Source organism: Pungitius pungitius, chromosome 20 (genome assembly GCF_949316345.1).
Source record: "Pungitius pungitius chromosome 20, fPunPun2.1, whole genome shotgun sequence".
Classification (NCBI taxonomy): domain Eukaryota; kingdom Metazoa; phylum Chordata; class Actinopteri; order Perciformes; family Gasterosteidae; genus Pungitius; species Pungitius pungitius.
Genome location: NC_084919.1, coordinates 9239343 through 9260138, shown reverse-complemented (window position 1 = coordinate 9260138; position 20796 = coordinate 9239343). Strand labels below are relative to the sequence as shown.

Below are 20796 nucleotides of genomic sequence, written 5' to 3'. Positions count from 1 at the left end.
ATTGCTTTGCAACATGAATTTGAGTAAGTGGATGTCGTGGAAGAAGCGTAACCTTTTCAAGAGGAAAGGAAAGCCTGAAAATAGTTGCGATACAGGTAAGTGGATGAGCACATCTGTATTACTGTCCATCCGAGGGGGAGCTTAACGTTGGATTCAAATGACCTGCTGACCTTTAGCATCTTTACCAGAGATCTGCTGCATGCAGCTTGTTTGTGGGTTTTTGCCTTTGAGATTAAACATTGAGACGGACAGATTTCAGACTTGTAACGTTTATGGATGCCAAAAGCCGTGCGTCACAGGAGATGTTGTCATCAGGCTTTTTAGTCCTTTTTCTTCATCAGATGCCTCAGTTTTCTTTTCTCAAAGTGCAGGTCTTTTCTTTGTCCTTCTTTTGTCTTTTTGGGCTTCACACTCCACACACACTCCCCGTTGTTTAGTTCATCTCCCTCCCGATCACCGCAGTTATTTTATGACCCCACATCGTTGGAATATTTCTAGCAGATGCCAATCTGAAAGTCAAAGCCTCAGCCCCCACCGCATATTTTGGGCAGTGATGCCTTCTGTGTCTCGTCTTGCCGTCCCTCCGCGGCCCGTCCGCTCTGCCCCCCTATTCGGGCGCCGGGACGTTTCCGGGACCGTGTTTGTGTGTTTACCTGTGCTCCGCCGTGACTCCCCACAGTAGGCCTGCCCCGTCGTGTTCTGCGCTGCCCCCGAACTGTTTTGCTTTCATTGCCGGTCTCTCTCTCTCTCTCTCTCTCTCTCTGTCTCTCCCTCCCTCCCCCCCTCTGCTGCAGCAGCATTGTTCTGATCTCTTCATCCCTCGTTGGTCAAGGAGTGACGGACGCAGCGTGAGGAGGATGAGAGTGAATGAAACTCTTGTTTTGTGTTCATACTCTGGGATTATCTCTCGCACTACCTCTTTCTTTGGCCCTTTTCGTGGTTGTTCTTCGGTGCGACGCGGTGGGGGCTTCTGGTAGATGATGGCAGACCACGGGCTCAAACTCCGAGGTAGGAACTTTTCACGGGTGTGTATGTGACGCGGCGCTTCACGTGGCGGACTGCAGACACGGGGAGCGCCGCCGCGTTGATTTAGTGCTTTCCTGCAACCCGCCGTGTGTGTGTGTGTGCGTGCAAGAGCTTTAAAGCGGTCGGAGGCTATGAAAGTAATAGTGTATTACTTTTTCTTGAAGGTGCTCACATAGCATCCTCCTTAGATGCCACATCTTCACCAGTCTTCTCATTCATGTCGTGTCCTCTCGTGTCAACCCGCTCTGACCTCCCCGAGCCCCGGTGCCCGTCCCCTCCTGGTGTTTCGCAGGCTGACGAGTGGGCATACGCCGCGTAATCTCTCTGAACGTGCGGTACAAGTGTTTTCCTTAGAAATTCCCAGATCGTAGTGATGGGAAGAGTGTCAACAAGGCTGTGCCTGGGACAGGCTTAGACAAGTGACCACGGGAGGGAGGAATGCATGGGGGAAATTACAGCAATTCTATGCATTCCTCGCCACAAACAAAGTCAAAATGACACACACGCATCTGCCGCCCCAACTGTTAAATGGATTGAGTTGTGCTGTTTCGTGACAAAGAGGGGGGATTTGTGATGTTCTGTGGTGGGTAATGACGGTTTGAGGGACTTTGTTTCTTGAGTAAAACGTAATTTATGCTCGCTCCAGTGAATGAAATCTACTTAATCTGGGCCCATGAAAGCGGTCGTGGCAGTTAGTTGTGCCCACCCGAACCTTTGTAACTTGGCGAGGATCATGTGACATTTCACTGATGGAAACGCTATTCCTGCACATCTAGGGATCACACAAAGAAAGGCGTAACTCACTTTACAAACCGGAGCTGTTACAAATCTTGATGTGAGTGAGAGTTAACGGCGCTTAAGAAGTCGGTGACCTTCACCAGGCTGCAGGGCTGAGAGGCGAGACGCCCCCCCATGCATGTTGAGCTATGAATCAATGGCTGGCAACAATTTCAACTTTTAGCTTCAGCTAAGTATAGCTTAGCTGCAGGTAATTGCTGCTCAGTGTTGCAGCAGAACTTAGTAAATATTTCTCTGTTTGTCTAATCTCTGAGCTCTGGCGTTGACTGTGCGACGCTGCCGTGGAAACCAGGATGGTGTGTTTGATTTTTCACCTCAGTGCCTCCCTCCCCCCTTCTCCATGCTGTGTGGTCACAGGGTCTCTCCACCTGTGAGAGGGAGGGGTACACTAATAGACCCGGGGCTGTGTGCTTTGTGCGTCTGCTCCCGTGTTCCCAGCCGGCTGCTGTGAGGAACTTGTGTGTTTCTGGCCTCGGTTATGAAGGGTTTTCTTGTGGTTCGCTCTTCCCCAACCTTCTGGGTCACGTCTTTGCTGACTTTAATGTTGGTCAACACGGGGTCAAGGGCATGGGAGCGGCCAGCTAATTCTGATCGAAACAGACAGCTCTGTCAACAGTTTTCTTCAAACGGGAACCCTACTCAAAAACATGAAACACAACAGTTAGTCTGTTGTGGTGTGAGTGCACAAGTGTGTACATAACATTATATTAAGTGTGTGTGTGTGTGTGTGCGCACGCTCAGTGGACTGTGAGACGACACCAGCGGGATTACTCTTCCTGATGTAATTGCCATTTCCTGTTTGGCTGTTGAGTAAAAATAAACATTTCTTTCTCAGCACATGAGAGCTTTTCAATTATAAAGATAAACAGGAATTCCTGTCAGTGGACACTGCAGAATACTACAAAGAGGCTACAGTAACACACCTTTATCATAAAGTTCAGTTCAATTTCTTTATTTTTCCTCTCCCTGAATGTAAACTTTGTAAACTAATTTGTAAGCATCACTTGGGCATTCCTGCTCATTATTATTATTTTTCACACATCTCGAATTTTGAAATGAACGTTCATCACATCATGTTTTAGGCTTAACAGGACTGCTAGCCGTGTGTGTGTGTGTGTGTGTGTGTGTGTGTGTGTGTGAGAGAGTGAGAGAGACAGTGACATAAGTGGGGACCTGCAGTGGTGTGTTAGCGATGTTTTTTACAGACTTGGTCAGGTTAGTTTTTTTTTTTTCTTCTTCTCTTGATCCCTCTCCCTTACACACACACACACACACTCTCTCCTTTGAGCACACTCGCGCACGTGGCCCCGTCGCTGCTTTGATCCGTCCACCAGTAAGACATTCCTGTGCTGTGGCGAGTGGGAGCAGCCGACAGATTGAGCATGAATCGAGCGTATTGTCCTGTCGAGGTCGGTAAGACGGAGAGCCCAGGAGACCCGAGGCCCCCCGGGGGAGCCTCTCCTCACGGAGGCCCTTTGCTGGGTGCTGATAAGACTGAAAGGACAGGAGGTCCTTTCAGTCTTATCAGCCCCCTGCGGAGGGCCTATGTCCCATACCTGTCCTCTCTCTCTCTCTCTCATTGTTTGTTGTCCACCTGTCTTTCATTGTTCATCTCTCTGTGTCCGCGAGGACATTTTAAACCCTTCTCCCTCGGTAAGTTCTCCACCGCGATTCAGTGCCTTCGTCCTTTTCTCCGTCCATATCGCGGTCCCTCACCTCCTTCAGCTGTCCCCTTCCTGTCCTCCTTTTGGTTGCATCGTTGCCGCCTGAGATTTCTGTGGTGAAAATAAATAGGTCAACAGACTCCCAGGACGACCTTTTTACAGCCAGACAATGGCACAGAGAAAATAACGCTGTGCCCACGAGTGACCGGTCTCTCTTGCTTTTGTCTGTTTCCCACAGAAATAAATCTCCACGTGCTCGTCATCTCAGCCACAATCGTCCTCTCTGGTGTTTGTGAAATTTCCTCTCCTGCATTGTCATGCATGTATATTTTGTCCATAGTTTAAAGCAACTTTGTTTGACCACCGAAAGTTATCAATCTGTCACAAGTTCAAAGTCTGCCCTCAAGAACTCCTTCAAGTCGGCTCCAACAATCACCGATTTATCTATATAGGAGACATACATGGACCCTTCATAGTTTACAAAAAGCCCAAGTCCAGTCTTGTTTCTTCCAGCTCTATTTACCCCCCCCCCCCCCTCCAACTTTGCCCTCTGTTTGCAGTACATTCTTGTTTTCATGCCCCTTCTCACCCACACACACACACTGACACACACACACCGTAACAAAGACGCCGATGACTGGTGATCATAACCTTTTGACCTTTTGTTCAGTTCATGGTACTTTACACAGCGGCCGGTTGGATGAATGACAGTGACAGTTTAATGCTCACACACGAGAGTCCTCTATATTCTAGTAATGACTCCCTCAGGTGTGAAAACCTAATGAAGGGATCGTTTGAGGTTAAAAGTAAAGGAGGGGCACACGAGAGGGAGAGAAACTAAACCTGTTGAACACGGCAGGCTGCCGTGCATAATTATGTGAGGTGCAGGTTCTCTGACGGAGGAGCGGATGACGCTCGTGTGATGCCAGTGTACAAATGTGGACGCCAATCCGGTCCCAGCACTCCCCCTTTTTTTTTTTTTTTTACCAATTCTAAATCTGTATGCTTCCTTCTTGCTGCAAGTAAGTCACTGAGATCGTTTTTATGTAATCGAAGGCTACCAGATTGGTGTCTGAATGGGATTGATTGGGCACAATAGAAAATAGAACTCAGGTCTGATCCTGATCAAAGCGTTGGGATCATTGTCCAAACTCGCTCATTTTGTCTGTCGGGAGTGAAACGGGTGACGAGTTTTCCCACTTCATTTCTCACTGGTCTACACTGTTTATCACACCCTCAGAGGCGTCCTCTTTGAAGGTTTTCTACTCACAGCTGACGACACCAAACCTCGTCGTCATCGTCGCCTAGATGTCGCGAGCCAAGAATAAATTGTCACGATTTCATTACAGTCCTAATATTAAATGTTTTCTTTTAAATGTGGAGTCCAAGGCTTTTTACGGGCTACTCTGATCCATCCAGCATATCAAAGCCACCGACCCTTACTGGAGAGCCGTGGGGAGGGATGGGAATGTGAATTATTTGTACATTTGGTTCCAGAGGCCGCGGCAGCATTATATCTGAGCAAGGACTTGTGCACAGATGTACATGCGCGTCCTTTGCTGACACAGCACACCTATTTATTTTTTTCTGCAAATGATCAAGTGTCCCTCTTGAGGCTGTCATTTTCTGGTGTTCCAGCCACATCGATGCGGCGATGCTTTCAAGCCGTGACGGCTCGGGCTTCGCTAACCATTTACCAGCATAACGGCGTCAGAGGCAATGTGACCAGTGGATTCCTGACATAAACAAAGGGAAAATGGACTTTGAGAGTGAAGAAGGCTCTCTTGTTTTTGTCATAAGACCGGCTGTGCTTTCCAGTCCACGTCCTTTCTAACAACTCCTCCTCTTTGTCTTCCACAGATGAGCATGATTCCGTACAGAAGAAAACATTCACCAAATGGATAAATGCACAGTTATCCAAGGTAACGGGAAACACTGCAGACGAGCTCACTTGAAGCCCAAAATTTAAAAGCAAATGCATTCAGACCAAAGTCCACTGAGCGGCGTTACTGATTTTGAAAGAGCTTCATCTGCATAATATGGAAACAACATACTGTATAAAGTGACCTAAGTGGTGTGGCTATGTCTGTTGTTTAACTTGCATTGTGAAAATGTTGTTGTCACTTTTATATTATTTACTTGAATATCTCTCAATGTGGCAAAAGACAATGACATGAACGTGCACTCAGCAACTCGTTCCTCCAGAGTTGTCACAAGCAAGCCGTTAACACAGTCGTGTTAATTATGCTCTCGATTTTAGAAAGCTCTTTTGAATGTGATCGGCTCTCGGCCGCGTGCTCACTGAAGACGATTTGAAAGTTCTGTTTAATATCCACGTCTGTGGTAATGGCTTTGGTTACGTCCTGCCAAACCTCTCTTCGTCTTTTCCATATTTGAGGCATCACTGGCTGGTTGAACGGCACATTTTAAACTATCTTATTAAAATGTGCATAAATGTTATGCCTCCAGGACTTTAATTGCACTTTGTCATAAAAAATGTCCCCTCAGTGCCCATCTGACAGTGCACGTTAAATCTTCCTAGATTGATTGATTCAAAGTTAATATCTTCATTTTTGGAAAATCGTCAAATCATGCAGTAAATCCTCTTTGTGTGTGCTATATTGACCAAGTTATCTAACCTCACCTACTTGCGTTTAACCTTCCCGCACAAATATCTCAGCGCGATTGTTCTTTGGCTTGTTCATGAATTGCTCGGCCGCTCTCATCTGTGGTGCCTCCACGTGGTCGACACAGCCTGACCCGCTCTGCCGTGTTCTCTCATCAGACGGGGAAGACGCCCATCAATGACATGTTCTCTGACCTGCGGGACGGGAGGAAGCTGCTGGACCTGCTGGAGGGTCTCACTGGCGCGGTGCTGGTGAGTCACGTGTATATTTATCTGCGTATGTCAGGCTCATGTGTTAACCCACAAAGTAGGACGTTGTGGCGTCCCCTCTGTGTCGCCTGCTCAACAGCGTTTGTGCTTTCCAGCACCTGCAGCTGTCTCCATACCACACGTGCAGCCACTTACGTCTGCACGTGCTATCTCTTCAAAACCAGAATACTAATTCTATAATGGGGTGCTAATGAGTGACAGAGTTATGTGCAGACTTGCAGCTGGCAGCTATTCATCCTGCCATTCTTTCCGTACGTTGGCCTGTGGACACTGCTGATAGGGTAATGGCTGTGATTAACGTATGGAGAGAAACCTTCTGCTGAGTGATGGTATTCCTTTTCTGGGTGTAGCGATGCCTCACTTTTTTTTCCCCTCGAATGCGAATAAATAATGAAATAAATGTGCCATAGGCTACATTTTGAAGGAACCACTCCATGTATCTTTGATGGTTTAATAATGAACTTACGATAACACTGAACATGCTGTCACCTGATCACCGGCGTTGTGCTTCCTGTTCCTCAGACCAAAGAGAGAGGCTCCACCAGAGTGCACGCTCTCAACAACGTCAACAAAGTTCTTCAAGTCCTGCATCAAAACAATGTGAGTATCGGCTTTTTTCTGCATTTTTCTTTTGGGTCCCGGCCGCTGCTTTTAACTGAGGATTTTAGCCAAATCAAGGACATCTTTGGCTTTTAACCAGGAGCTTCCAAGAGACTGCAAGCTTTTGTTTTAGCTACCGTACAGCCAGAGGAACTATAATGAAGTGTAAGCTCTGCTGTTGAAAGTGAAACCCTGAGTTCATTATTTTTTTTTTCTTCCTGCATTTCCCCCCCCCTCCCTCCCTGGTCCCCCCTCTTCTCCGTGGTGGGGAGCAGAGAAGGGTCAGTGGTTAGCGGCTGCCTTAGCCACAGAGGTCTCTTTTGAGTTTGACCAGACACTTAACCTCATGTTCTGCTCTGTGCTCTGATCCTCTCAAACATATTTACATATAATCAGTCCACACTTGGCCGCTCCTCATATGATTCGTGTCCGACAAGGCTGCGGAGGCTCTTCACGGGGACCAGCGGAAGGCTCTAATTGGGCCCGTAAAATCCAGCGTGCGATGCCAAGGCACGGTACAAAAGGTTTCAGCTGTGTCGGTGTAGACTCAACCTATGTACTCTCACTTGATGAAGACATCCAGATGTGACTTTGTGTTTTACTGTAACCGGTTTATTCTTTGAACAGATTATATGATTACAGAAAGCAAAAGATTTCCTTTCTATTGTGTGTGGCTTTCTAACTAATCTGCTCAAAACAGGAATCATTTCTACTTTACAGTCTGGACCCAAGTTTGTGCCATCGCTTGTATTATTATTCATTTATTTTCAACAAGTCTCACTCCCCTTTTTTCCTCAGGTTGATCTGGTAAACATAGGCGGGACAGACATTGTGGATGGGAACCACAAGCTGACTTTGGGCCTCATCTGGAGTATTATCCTTCACTGGCAGGTGAGCACACACGTAGACACACACATGGGCTGTTCCTTTGTCTCCACCCACACAAATTAATGTTTCCTCTGACGGTAAACAGGCAATGGAAAATCACTATGTTTTTTTTTTTTGAAGCCAGCAAATTATTTTGTATAACCACAGATTCACTAAGTAATAATCGCACATAAGTAAACATTTTTAAAATCCATGCCAGTCACACAATGCTCTTATCCGCCATGGTACCCTGGTTAGCACGGTGATCATTACAATAATCCCTCTTTGTTTATTGGCCCATATTGATGCCGTTTGTTTCCTCTGTTTGTGTAGGTGAAAGACATCATGAAGGATATCATGTCCAACCTGCAGCAGACCAACAGCGAGAAGATCCTACTGAGTTGGGTTCGTCAGTGCAGCCGCTCGTACCCAGAAGTCAATGTGCTGAACTTCACCACCAGCTGGGCGGACGGCCTGGCTCTCAACAGCATCTTGCATCACTTCAGGTGAGGAGAGATCAGATTCATGTGGCAAAAGGCAAACATTGTACCACAGGTACCTCAATAAATGAACAATATTATCTGTCTTCATTTGTGTGTTTTGGTGCATTCAGTTTGAGTTGCATTAACTAAACTCCCTTTCTGTACCCTCTCATGTGTCATGTTTTGAAATCAGTTGGTTTTGTAGGAATTTTCTGTTTCAGTTGTTCTACCTATTTGACTTATCCTCCTTTGAATGTAAACTTCCTGGAACTCAGTCTAAGCGCTTCAAAGTGTGCGTGTGTGTGTGTGAGAGAGAGATTGTGAAGATACCCAGGCTAAATGGCAGGAGGTCAGTCTGACAGGTCAGCGCCTGCTGGGTGTGTGTAAGCCGCTTGACCTGCTGTGTTTACGCCTGCCATGCCCGTGTTTACTCACGCTCGTCCTTCTACTTTACGCCGCTCTGTGTCAGAAAAAGAGAGCGGGAGAAACATAGAGACGCTTTTCCCCGCTTTCTGTAACCCCTCGTCTTTAATAGTGACACACACACACACACCAGCAGGCCTGTGAGCTACGAGGAAGGCGAGTGTTGGTTTAGAGGTGGGCCAGGATTTAGGTGGATAACTGAACACCCACATTCCAGTCTGAACACAAGCCCCCCCCCCTTCCACCCGTAGAAGTAAGGGAAGAGTGTTTTCTGTACGCAGGACAGATTATATGTTCCTAGTATGTGTTCCCTTTTCTCTGCACACAGGTTATGCTTAGGAAAAAGCATTGCTTTACTCCAAGCACTTTCTAGAAACCTCAACCGGCTGAGTTATAACATTGTTGTTATTTTCTCATAAGTGCATGTAAACGAGAAGCTATGTTAAAAAAAGAAAAACAATGAATGAGATGCATTCTTCTTCATTCAGGTTAAGCGTCATTAGGGCGTTACTTTTCCTCCACTAGCTTTCAGAGATGTGCTCATGATGTATTTTTTGTTTAAATGTCTGTGTGTTGCTGTTCTCATCGCCGCTCTTCTCGGTGTCTTCAGGCCGAATGCGTTCGGCTGGGATCAGGTGGTCAGAATGAGCCCGGTGGAGAGACTGGAACATGCCTTCACTGTAGCCAAAGACCAGCTGGCTATTGAGAGGCTGCTGGATGCCGAAGGTACAACCTGTCGCAGCAGTTCAAAACACTCAATCACCTTCTACACCTGTTGCAATTATTTGGACACGGATAACAGCAAAGGCACCTGCTCAACTACCTTTTTTTTTATAGTAGTCCCAAATGACTCCCATTATACTGTCTAAAATGCTCAAATATCTAAAAATGCCTTCATGTAGTGCCAGCTGGAGTTTTTCACAGTAGAGCGCATATCTTGTTGCCTGCAGATAGTCAAGAAGCTGCATTTGTGCAGAATGGTTTTTTTTCCTAAGTGGAGATTCCACAGTGTGCACGCACTCGAGCTGTCTACGTTCAGGCACTTCTTGTTATGTCCCAACCGAAAGCTAGTCACACTTGACCTGTGTCAAAGCCTTGTTTTAATTAGCCCCATCTTGCTCTTTTTCTCCCCCACCCTCCCCCTCCCTTTCCTTCCCATCTGATCTCCTCTGGTCCCACTGAACCGTTATCTCTCTGCATCTTCCATGCTGCTCTGCCCCCCCCCCCCTCTCCCACTCCTCCTTCTGCTTAATTCTTACCTGTGATCTTTCCGCCCTTGTACCCCCCCTATCCCTTCTCTCCCAGACGTGGCGGTGCAGTTACCAGATAAGAAGTCCATCATCATGTACGTGACCTCGCTGTTCGCCGTGCTGCCCAAAGACGTGACCATGGAGGCGATCAGAGAAGTGGAGACCCTGCCGCGCAAATACAAAGTGGAGTCTGAGCACTCCGAGCCCGGCCTCAGCGCTCAGGTACGACGCACAACGCGGCGCGTTTTGTACTTTGCGTGATTTTGGGGCAGAGTGGGAGGGACACTTGAGTCCATGTGAAGGAGAAAGTCACAGTACATTATCACAACCTTTTAGATGGGTAAGAGACATCCGTGTTTTAAAGATCTACGGTGCTCTTTTATGGACAAACCTTAAAAAAGCCAAGGCAATTTATACCTGGAATGAAAAAGCTGTTCGGAGCGAGTTCTCTTTATACAGAGACTTTTTACCCGTGCAACCAAAGACTAAAGGAGATTACTTAACTTTGTCATAGCGGTCCACCTTTTACATAAGGCTGGTGACTGGTGCCACCATGGTACAAGTAAGTATTATTACCTCTTTTTCAATTTTGCTTATGCATTCATGCCTAAAAAAGCAGGGATAATTTGCAAAGATTATTTTCAAAAAGTCAATGGGATATCTAGTGAGCGGGTCTAAATGATGACTAACCCTGCACAAACTGACCTCATTGGATATTTATTTTCAAAATGCCAATAATAATAATGCCAGTAGTTTAAGATGTACTGCAAATACATTGTGGTAGACTAACTATTGGTTTCACAGGAAGTATTCTATTATATGTTTATGTCACATCTATCACATCCTGTTTATGGTCATTTTCTGCATCAAAACACCACGTGAGAAACAAACCAAACCGTATCTCTTTTATTCCCATGGTTCGATGATAGCAATAGTGACACAGTGCTCCCCTGTAGCTGGCTGGCTGTGCCCCTTCTCGTCTGTGGGGAAAAAAAGCAGTGCCTCCTTTTAATGAATGGTAAAATAAATCAGCTTCAACAACTCAAAAGCTAAAGGTGCAAAAACAAAAAAACATAACTGCTTCAACCTTTGCTGCTGTTTATGCGTCTCTGATAACATTCAGCTTGAAGGCCACTGACGCCGTTATGTGCAGGCATAAGGGATATTGTGCGCAAGTGTCCCACTGTGCGTTGCCAGATAGAGTGAGTCCCTCCTACCCTGAAAAAGCCGTCGCCTTCATTCTCTCCAGCACTGCTCATGAAAAGCACAGCAGAGCCATGACTCACCCCTCTGACATTAGCCAACAGACCCAACTGCCTGCTGCTGGAAACACAGCCGTAAGGGGGATGGAAGGAAATGAGGGAATGCGCTGGTGAGAATGGGAGTGTGCGCCGCGAGTTGAGGTTATTTCAGCATTAAAGATGTCTGTGTGCTAGCAGGAGGCCTTACATGCTCACACTGGTTCAATGTTTAACAGCTGGGAACATTTCAGAGTGTCTCATTCTTGCACGTTGATTGGGTTTGATTTTCCTGCCGTTTGGCTAAGTTGTGATCAGTGACTAGAGCACATCAAACCGCAGCCCTGTGTGTTTGCATCCCTGGTGCGGGGTGTTCCAGACGTTTTGATCCCAGAAACCACCGCTTAAGGTTGTATTACCCACAGGGCCTATACTTCCCTTCACTTTCCTGGCACAGTTCCTCTCTCCATAGGAAGTGATGCGTCACGCTGCTGGAAGTGAGCGAGGGGAGTGAAGGCCCTTTGTGTCGAGTAACAGTGTTTTATTCCGCCCTTGATGTTTGAAGTGCATGCTACTGGTTCACGGTATCTTAGTAGTGCGTCTTCGTCTGCGCAATGAGGCATGGCACGCTGCAGGACCTCCACTGTAAAACATGATGGATTCAGGGATTGAGTCGAGCAAATCATCTGGCTATAATAAAGTCTTCTGTTGAGCCAGACCACAGCTATTTTACAGCCATTCAAGTCGATTAAAACGCGCACGGCTGCAGTTTTCTCTCAGTCTGTCTGTTCCCGCCCCGCCCCCCCCTCTCTCTCTCTCTCTCTCTCTCTCTCCTTCGTTCTATAGTTGTTGCTTTGTCTCTGCCAGCCTATCACTCGTCTAACATAAGGTATAGAGTAATACATAGAGTATTTTTGTGACTTACACCAAAATATCCAAAGGCCATCATATATTTTCAGCGGGTGATCTTTTTTGAGAGTTTGCTACACAGAGCGCGCCGTTGTGTAGTTCCAGTCCAGAAGACAAAGGTCCATTTGACTAGTTACTGTACCCGTCTGTACTGCCATTAGCATTGCTGTCGTCTTTGACTTGGCAGGGCTCTGGCTGCAAAGATTCCATCTCTTGTGTGTTTCAGCGCCGGACTAATTTGTTGAGCTCCGTCGATCCTGACATCCCTTCAGAAAATAGAAACCAGGAATAGTCTCTTTTTCGTGGGGTTTTGTTTTTGTTTTTGAAATATATTCCGGGAAGCTGTACTGAAGGACAAAACTACTGACCAATTTTGTTTAACTTCAAACATGCTTTCCCTCTAGTAATTAAAGCAATTAAAGCCATTTCTCCTGCGCCATTCATACCATTCATGACTGTACACTCAACTTTACCCGGAACATACTTGCTGCTAGTCCTAGAATGAGAATTGCCCTGCCCAGCATTCAAAGGGCCCCTCCTAACATCCTATAATAAGCTCACAGTTGTTTGTTTTTCTTCTTAACTGAGCAGAACAAGTTGCTCTGCAGCGTCCAGACCAACACGGGCCCCTCCTAAATGTCTAAACTCTTTCAAAACATACCAACTATTGTGCTTAAATAAAAATAAAACAAAAAGACAAATGGAGGTTTCGGCCCCTGTAAATGAACTTTTACTATGGAACATTTCCTGTTAGGACGGTAATGATAACGCGTGTCTGAAATAGGGTCTTGCGTCTTACAGAATGTGCAGATGGAGGACGCTGGCAGCAGCCCCCGGGCTGAGACCCCCAGCACCCTGACAGAGACGGAAGGGGAGGTGGAGGGCAGCCTGCTGGATGTGGACCTGGACAGCTACCAGACCACGCTGGAGGAGGTCCTGACCTGGCTGCTGTCGGCTGAGGATGCCCTGCATACCCAGGAGGAGGTGTCTGATGATGTGGAGGAAGTCAAAGAGCAGTTTCACACGCACGAGGTAGTAAGGAGACCCGCCTTAGGGCTTGCATGAATTTAAACATGCTTGTACATGTAGACAGGTATCTTGCATAACTTGATAAACAAATGAATAACACACTTGTTTGCATCTCTGACACTTGAATAAAGTGACAGAGTGATGCATTGTGTGGTTAAAATGTTATATGGCGATTGCAATATTTGTCCGACCGGTCTTAAGAACTGCAGTGAACTGCTGAGCCTGAATGTAGTCTCCCAGAGACAAAGCCCTCCCACAACCAACAGTACATGCTGCGTCCATGTTGGGAATGTCAGGAATTCTGCTGCTCACAGGGGCTCACAGCACCCCATGGTTCCCTGGCACAAACCTTCCTTGCTTTCTTGAGAAGGTGTAGCCGCGGGGTTTGTGTCTGTGCATGTGTGTAAAGGGGCTTTGGCTGGATTCCCTTGGCTGAAATGTGAGTATTTGTCAAGTCTAATGTCTGGAATCCAGGTCAAAGCTGAAAGCTGGTAGTTAGACTGAGCAACAAAGCCTCTTTTAACAGCCAGGCTTCTAAGCAGGTCTACAATTTACTCCAACTTCTCCAGCAAAGCCTCATCAAAAACTATGTGGTCGGAGGTGCAGTCAAACATGCTTACTCATCCAGAGAGCTCACTCAAAACAGACAATAACTCAATTCATTGGGCTTCACATTGCTCACGACAAAGGCCGGCAAAAAGTAGCACAGTTAAAACAGTTGAGAAGCAACTTTACTCCTTCGAAGGCTTGTTTTCCTTCCTCAAGAATTTCACCGCCCTCTTTTGTTTTGTAATGGGCCTCAGTCAGCTGTTGACAGACTCTGCTCTTCAGTTTGTGCTTGCAGGCTTGTCTGACTGTTGCTACGGCAACGCTCGTTAATGCAAGGGCGCAGAGGTGATACCCAGAGCTTCTGCAGGGCATTGTCAAGGGTTGTACCAAGAGAAGCTAGATGGGGGGGAGGGGGGCGGCGGAGGAGAAAAGTTTTCGTTTGGAGTATTCTGAAGTAAAACATGTTTTTACCATGTTCTCCCCCCTCCCCTCCCAACAGGTGTTTATGATGGAGTTGACAGCGCACCAGAGCAGTGTGGGTAATGTGCTCCAAGCGGGGAACCAACTGATCGCACAGGGCAATCTGACAGACGAGGAAGAGGAGGAAATTCGGGAGCAGATGTGCCTACTCAACTCCCGCTGGGAGAGCCTCCGAGTGGCCAGCATGGACCGCCAGGCCAGGTTGAAACGCTTTATGTACACCTAATTTAGTACGATGGAGCTAGACAGAAATAGCAAAGTACATCATTACGTTTAAAAAAAAAGTACCCAGCAGAGGTCATTTTCCTCTTCGTATCACCTTTGACATCCAATGTTTAAGAGTTTTCCATGTGAAGAATGTACAAGGCTGCAAACTGTGTGACGGTGGCTATTCTTAATCCATGCTATCAAGGTTGATGGCGCTTTAGAGACCCACACACAGAATATGTGCTTTTGAATGCCATGACGTATTGTCTTCCAGGTCCATACACAGCATTGCCCCTTATTGTTGTGTTTGTGTTACTGTGAGGTGATTGAATATAAGCAGTTGCACCGTAAAGATTATGAAACCGACGGCTCTCATGTCCTTCCTTCCTCACCGTCCGTGCTGACTCTTTCCCTCCCCAGGCTCCATGAAGTCCTGATGGATCTCCAGCAGCAGCAGTTACAGCAGCTTTCTGATTGGCTGTCACAAACAGAGGAGCGAATCAAAAAGATAGAGACGGAACCTGCGGCTACAGACCTTGAACTGTACAGAGAACAGCTGGAACAGCACAAAGTAAATATATGGTTTCCCTCGCAAATTGCTTTCAGTCAAAGCCAAAATATATGCGATACAGAAAGAATGGAGTAGAACATGAAAATCATTGTGCCTTCCTGAGAGGCTCTCGTTGTAAAACAGTCCAGTGACCACTTAGTCTCACGTTTGACCCTGAACCGCCGTGAGTCATTCGCTGTGTCACGGTAACGCTGTGCCAGCTCTGTTAATGGCTAATGTGCCACCGTGCTCCATTGACTATTTGCCTTTTCTGTCCAGGAGCTTCAGAACGACCTGGAGGCGGAGCAGGTGAAAGTCAACTCTCTAACGCACATGGTGGTGGTGGTAGACGAGAACAGCGGCGAGAGTGCCACCGCTGCCCTGGAGGAGCAGCTGCAAGTGAGTTATCGGACGTCTAGATATGGCAGCTATAGGAGGGCAGTGTTCCTCCAGTAAGTCTAATCCATGACCCTTGACCTCTGTATCTATGGAGAGCTTCAACGGCAAGTTGACAAATCGAAGAACTATTATGCTCATCCATTCATCTTTGGGTTTTGGGCAGCTCTAGTTTTATGTATTCTGCTTTCATTGGGTTTCTGAGAACCTCCATGTTTGTGTTCAACGTTTCTCTCCCGTCTTCAAGTCTCTGGGGGAGCGCTGGGCGGCCGTGTGCCGCTGGACGGAGGAGAGGTGGCACAAGCTGCAGGAAGTCTTCATGGTGTGGCAGCAGCTCCTATCAGACCAGGTTGGGTCAAACGTGCACACCGTAATCTGTTCTTCTGAGCACTCCCTCTTGCTTAAGTCCAATGAAGTCCTTTTTGTGTTTCAGATTCAGTATTTTAAGTGGAATAGCACTTCTTTTTTTGGATGATTGCTGAATTCAGAACTTTTAGACGTTAACAAGATGCCAAAATTCACTTTGTTTCACGTTTTCAAAGTATTTCAAGATGATACTACTTTCTTGCCTTCTCTGTAGAGTTTGTTTCATGCGTGGTTAGCAGAAAAAGAGGAAGCCTTGAGTGAAATACAGACCAGCAACTTTAAGGACCCAAGTGAAATGAACACCAATGTGCGCCAATTAGCAGTAAGTGCCTAGTATTTGTAGAGACTTATAACAACTACTATTAGTTGGTGGACTTTATTAGTAAGGCCATTGTGTTTAGCGTAGCCATTGATCTTGATGGAATTCTGCAGATTTTAAAGGAAGACATGGAAAAGAAGAGGAAGACTCTCGACCAGCTCTCCGATGCAGGACAGGATGTGATACTGCTACTGCGGAGCCCCGAGGCGGGGGCCACGATCAGGAACAACACAGAAGAGCTGGCACATAGATGGGACAAACTAGTTCAGAAGCTGGAGGACAGCTCCTTCCAGGTGTGTGTGTGTGTGTGTCATCCAAATGTGCATGTAATATTATTCCGAATGGGCAGGTCTACCTGCATACTGTAATTGAACTAATACACGGATACTCACCGTGGCAATTCAGGGCATAAGTCCAGCAAATGCTACAGGTTACATCAGAATATAAGCTCATTTAGAAAATATAGAAGTTGGTGTTAGGGAAAGCTACAGTAGATCACCTTGGATGAAGATAATGGAGAATAAACCTCTGTTTTGACTCGATGAGCGTGGTGGAGTTCGGTCCCGTTCTCACAGTTTCTCCACCTCCCTGCTAAGGTAATGGAAGCCGCGACGGACGCTGGGATGTCTCCGGTGGAAGAGCAGGTCACCGTGGTTGCGGTCGCTGCGTCGCACGCCGACCAGGAGTTGGCCCCGCCGGCTCCTCCTAAGAAACGACTGGTGGAGACAGATGGAGAAGTCAGACAACTGTAAGACCTGGGACGGCTCCCCCGGATACGCGACACTTCCTTTGCCCGTGACGCGGAAGAGTTACAGACATATTGTGTTTTGGGTTCTGCAGGTTTGAAAAGAAGCTTTCTGAAGCCCTGAGCTGGACTAAAAGATGGAAGACGTCCGCTCAGGCGCTGGCCTCCACACACCCTGACGCTACGCCCGACACACCAGACCTGCAGGAGACTCTTAAGGTTGACCCAGCAGTTGATACCACTCAAAAAAAACAAAAAAAAAGATATATATTTTTTGTTAACACGTGTTGACCAATCACTGCAGGGTTTGGAGTTGGACTTCAATGCAAAGGAGGCCACAGTTAGTCAAGTGATCCAGGATGGACGTGTCCTGATGGACCAGCTGGAGAGAGGTACGACTCACTCACTGACACGGAAATGTTTCATTATCATACAAAATATGTCAAACAAAGTATTTTAATGATTTACTGTCATTTTCAAGATAGTCGCTCATATTTACTGTTTCACAGGCTCAAAACTATTGGCTCAAACAGAAATACTTATTTGTCTTATTTAACCACTTTTCTACAGCTGGTTAGAATTTTCTGTGTATTTACAAGCCTATTTTCAGTTTGTAATGTCAGTAATCTGAAACGTGTGCTTGTGGATTGAGCAGTAAAATCCGTCAGCCCGGCGGGTTGTTGTCTTCATATAACTGCTCACTGAAATAAAGATGTTTTTTTTGTGTTTCAACTGTTGTCGAGCGAGAGGTAGTGAAATGGCACCGATAAGTTGGTGTATGTTACACATACAATATGAGGTATTTTCTTACCTCACATCTGCTGTTCTCTCATCCAAAATGTTAGTTTTAAAAAATTTGAACGCACCTTTTTCACTTTTCCTGGCTGCTACTGCTCCACTTAGTGGACTTAATCAGTCGTTCAGTTCGTTTTAAGCAAGCCCCGGTCTGTTTCCCCCCCCCCCCTGCAGAGGGAGTGTGTGTGGACTCGGTGAGGACGGACATAGACCTGACCCAAACTGAGTGGGATGCGTGCGCGAGGGAGCTGCAGGCAGCCCGCGAGCGAGTTCACACTCAGAGCCGCGTCGGGGCGCTGTCTGCGGAGCTGGCGGACCTGGACCGAGCCCTCGAGGAACAGGACCGGTGGCTGGACTCCACTCCGGCCGGAGAAAAGTGTGACGAGGCCGAGCTCAGAAGCCTGAGTGGAGAATGTCGGGTAGGAGTCACAGGCTCGGTCTTTTTATGTCCCCTTCAACTTCTCCCTCCCTACGTGAGCTGAGAATACATTCTTTAACAGACGGCAGTGCCTTATATCAAGAGTCAATAAAACGGGTACAAATTAAGTCTGATAAAACCCCTTCTGACGGGGGGAGGTGTGAGTTTTCAAGTATAAATAATTTCCCTTTGAGCTCTGAGGAAAACCTGTCAGTTTAAAGCATGACTTCATTCTGCAACCCGTGGATTTCTCTCCAGACTCTCCAGCCTCCTTTTAACTTAATGGCAATAAATAGATCAAATGCACTCACATCTTGTGTCATACTGGATCATCATGAAAGAAGATATCAAGAGAATATTCTTAACTTGAGCAGAGTTTTTCATTCCCTTTCTGTGTGGCACGACAAAGACAACACACAGGACTTGTCCTTAAACAATTCTTACAAACGAAGGCAACTTGCGTCTTTCTCTCGTTTTCTTTAGTCCCGACTTGTCCGGGTTGCTGCCTCGAGTCCGCGATTGGAGCAGCTTTCTGCGGAGGCCGGGTCATTGGGAGCCATGCCTTCTCTGAGAGACAACATGGTGGTGGTGGCGGCGCATCACGCCTCCACACTGCAGCGGCTACAGAGCAGGGAGCAGGAGGTCAACACAGGTACTTTGGCCCGAACCGCATCGGAATGAGCTTTTTAAATGGCCGCAGAAGTCCAGAAACTTTGAGGAGGTTTATAGGTATTAACGGTATGTGGGTTTCACGGGGCCGGACAGCCCTGAGGCATCCTCCCATTTCACAGCGACACAGTACAGGAGATTTAAGCCCCCCTTTTAAAACAAAGACCTATTTCTCTTTTCTTGGCTCAAGGCTCTCTGGTTTATAGGGGAGACTGGAAGAATAATAGCTAAGATGAGCAAGACTCAGTCCCACGGGAGTTCTGTAAATTTGACATCAGCTTTTATATGAATCCGTGATGTCCTTATATGTCCTCCAAAAGCTCACAAAAGTGTGTGTGTGTGTGTGTGTTCAAGCGATTGAGTGTGGGATCATCCCTCCGTGCCTGGGCCATCTTGACCTGAGGACGTCACTTTGCACCTGCAGTGGTCCAGAAAATCAGTCCCTGTGTGTGTGTGTGTGTGTGTGTGTGTGTGTACTTTTACTGTGCCTTCTAGGCCATTTTGTTTCTCCTTCGGGGCCGTTTTCCTCCCACCGGGGCCTCTCTCTATTCCCCCCCCAGTTCCACTCCAGCTCTGCTCTTTGTGTATATAAACATAGCCATGTTGAGTAAGCATTAAATCACCTGGTGATTATTAAATGACTCTCTTCACATGACAGATGCGAAGAGAGAATGTACACAAAAGAATACAACGTTCAGTAGAAATAAGGTTCAGCAAGTCGCTAATGGGCACTACTTCACTTTTGTGTAGTTTTCAAATGCATCGGTCATAATTGGTACCATTTCTGTGTTCTTCTTCTTCTTCTTATACATTAGTAGTGACCTTTTAATGTGTGTGTGGGTGCGGTGAGGCCCGACTCCGTTAAAACTCCCTGCACAAAAGCCGACCACAGACCGAATCACAATTACATTACAGTCGCAGGAACAAAACGTAAACATCTCCACGTTACAGATGAGACATGACGAAAGATGAGTTCTGGCATGTCCTTCCACGTTCCCACGTCCGTGTGAAATGTGTTGTAGATGTTATTGCTGGATTATCAGTGTAGTGCGTTAGAAGGTGAAAGTGCGGCGGGGATTCCACGGGGAAAGGTATCTAAAGGCTTTAATAAGCTCTAACGTATGGCCTTGCAGTTGGTTCAATGGTTCCTTCTTGCTCGACAGAAGGAAGTTGTTGAAAGAATGATTGAATGGGTATGGATGAGATATCATTTAATATCATTTGATTTGCGGGATGAATATATTCTGTCTCGGGGTATTGCTATTTAGATAATCAGACATATGCATGATTTTGTCTGTAGAGCTCAGCCAAACATCTCTTGAGAGTGTCGAACATCTGGAGAATCTCAAACCTGCACACTGCCCCCTTGTGGATTTAATCCTGATGCTTAAATCCAGATGCAAAAGCCCTGATACTTCAACTTAATATATAAGTCCTCCTTGTTCCAGCTTTGACCAGTTGTGAGGCCAACCGGGTGTCGAACCGGGTGGACGGGCTGAAGGCCAGGCTGGCCTCTCTGAGAGAAGGAATAGTAGACCTCCCGACCGCGCAGGAGGCAGTGGAGAGTGCTCAGGTGAGTCCTGCGTCATGTAGACGAATGAAGTTCTGACTCAAGTGAAAACCACAAGGGAACTTATTATTATACATTATTATTATTGTTTGAGGTATTTTATGGTTCGAGGTTGTCTGGGAGGTTTGACAAATTTTTTATGATATCCTTATTTCTCAAACGTTTGCATTTAACTCTCAGTCTAAACATGTCAACAACAAACAAAAACAAATGTCAGAGTTCCCAGGTATTTTGTAAATTGCCAGTTATATTTATAATTTTATTTTATGAGACCCACCTAATAGATTTTTTTCAATTGAAAATATTAAAATAAATAACTAAGTAAAAACTACAGAAAAACTGCACACTTGGTTACTGGAATAAATAAAAAGCATATTACTATTTTTGTTTATCTTGACACTGAAGCTGATAACACATGAATCAAATATATTTCATTGCTTTTTCTGTGTGCCCCTCTACGTACATCAGATTGAGTCTTAGCATACAATAGGTCCCCTTTATCAGCCAGTCACTTCCCTCTGCACTGTATCAAACCTCTGTGTAGGAGGAA

General features: G+C 46.4%; 1 protein-coding gene across 1 annotated transcript in view; it reads left to right on the top strand.

Annotated features, from left to right (window-relative positions):
• The window catches only part of utrn (utrophin), a 126976-nt gene that overhangs the window by 7161 nt on the left and 99019 nt on the right, over positions 1-20796 (top strand). Inside the window, exons 3-22 of the mRNA XM_037450241.2 lie at positions 5349-5410; positions 6274-6366; positions 6907-6984; positions 7783-7875; positions 8185-8357; positions 9367-9482; positions 10062-10228; positions 12955-13185; positions 14231-14412; positions 14839-14989; positions 15248-15367; positions 15612-15713; positions 15945-16052; positions 16163-16342; positions 16646-16797; positions 16890-17013; positions 17099-17186; positions 17764-18008; positions 18491-18659; positions 20125-20249. Of these exons, the coding sequence (XP_037306138.2) occupies positions 5349-5410; positions 6274-6366; positions 6907-6984; positions 7783-7875; positions 8185-8357; positions 9367-9482; positions 10062-10228; positions 12955-13185; positions 14231-14412; positions 14839-14989; positions 15248-15367; positions 15612-15713; positions 15945-16052; positions 16163-16342; positions 16646-16797; positions 16890-17013; positions 17099-17186; positions 17764-18008; positions 18491-18659; positions 20125-20249 (2759 nt within the window). The remainder of the gene's footprint in view (positions 1-5348; positions 5411-6273; positions 6367-6906; positions 6985-7782; positions 7876-8184; positions 8358-9366; positions 9483-10061; positions 10229-12954; positions 13186-14230; positions 14413-14838; positions 14990-15247; positions 15368-15611; positions 15714-15944; positions 16053-16162; positions 16343-16645; positions 16798-16889; positions 17014-17098; positions 17187-17763; positions 18009-18490; positions 18660-20124; positions 20250-20796) is intronic.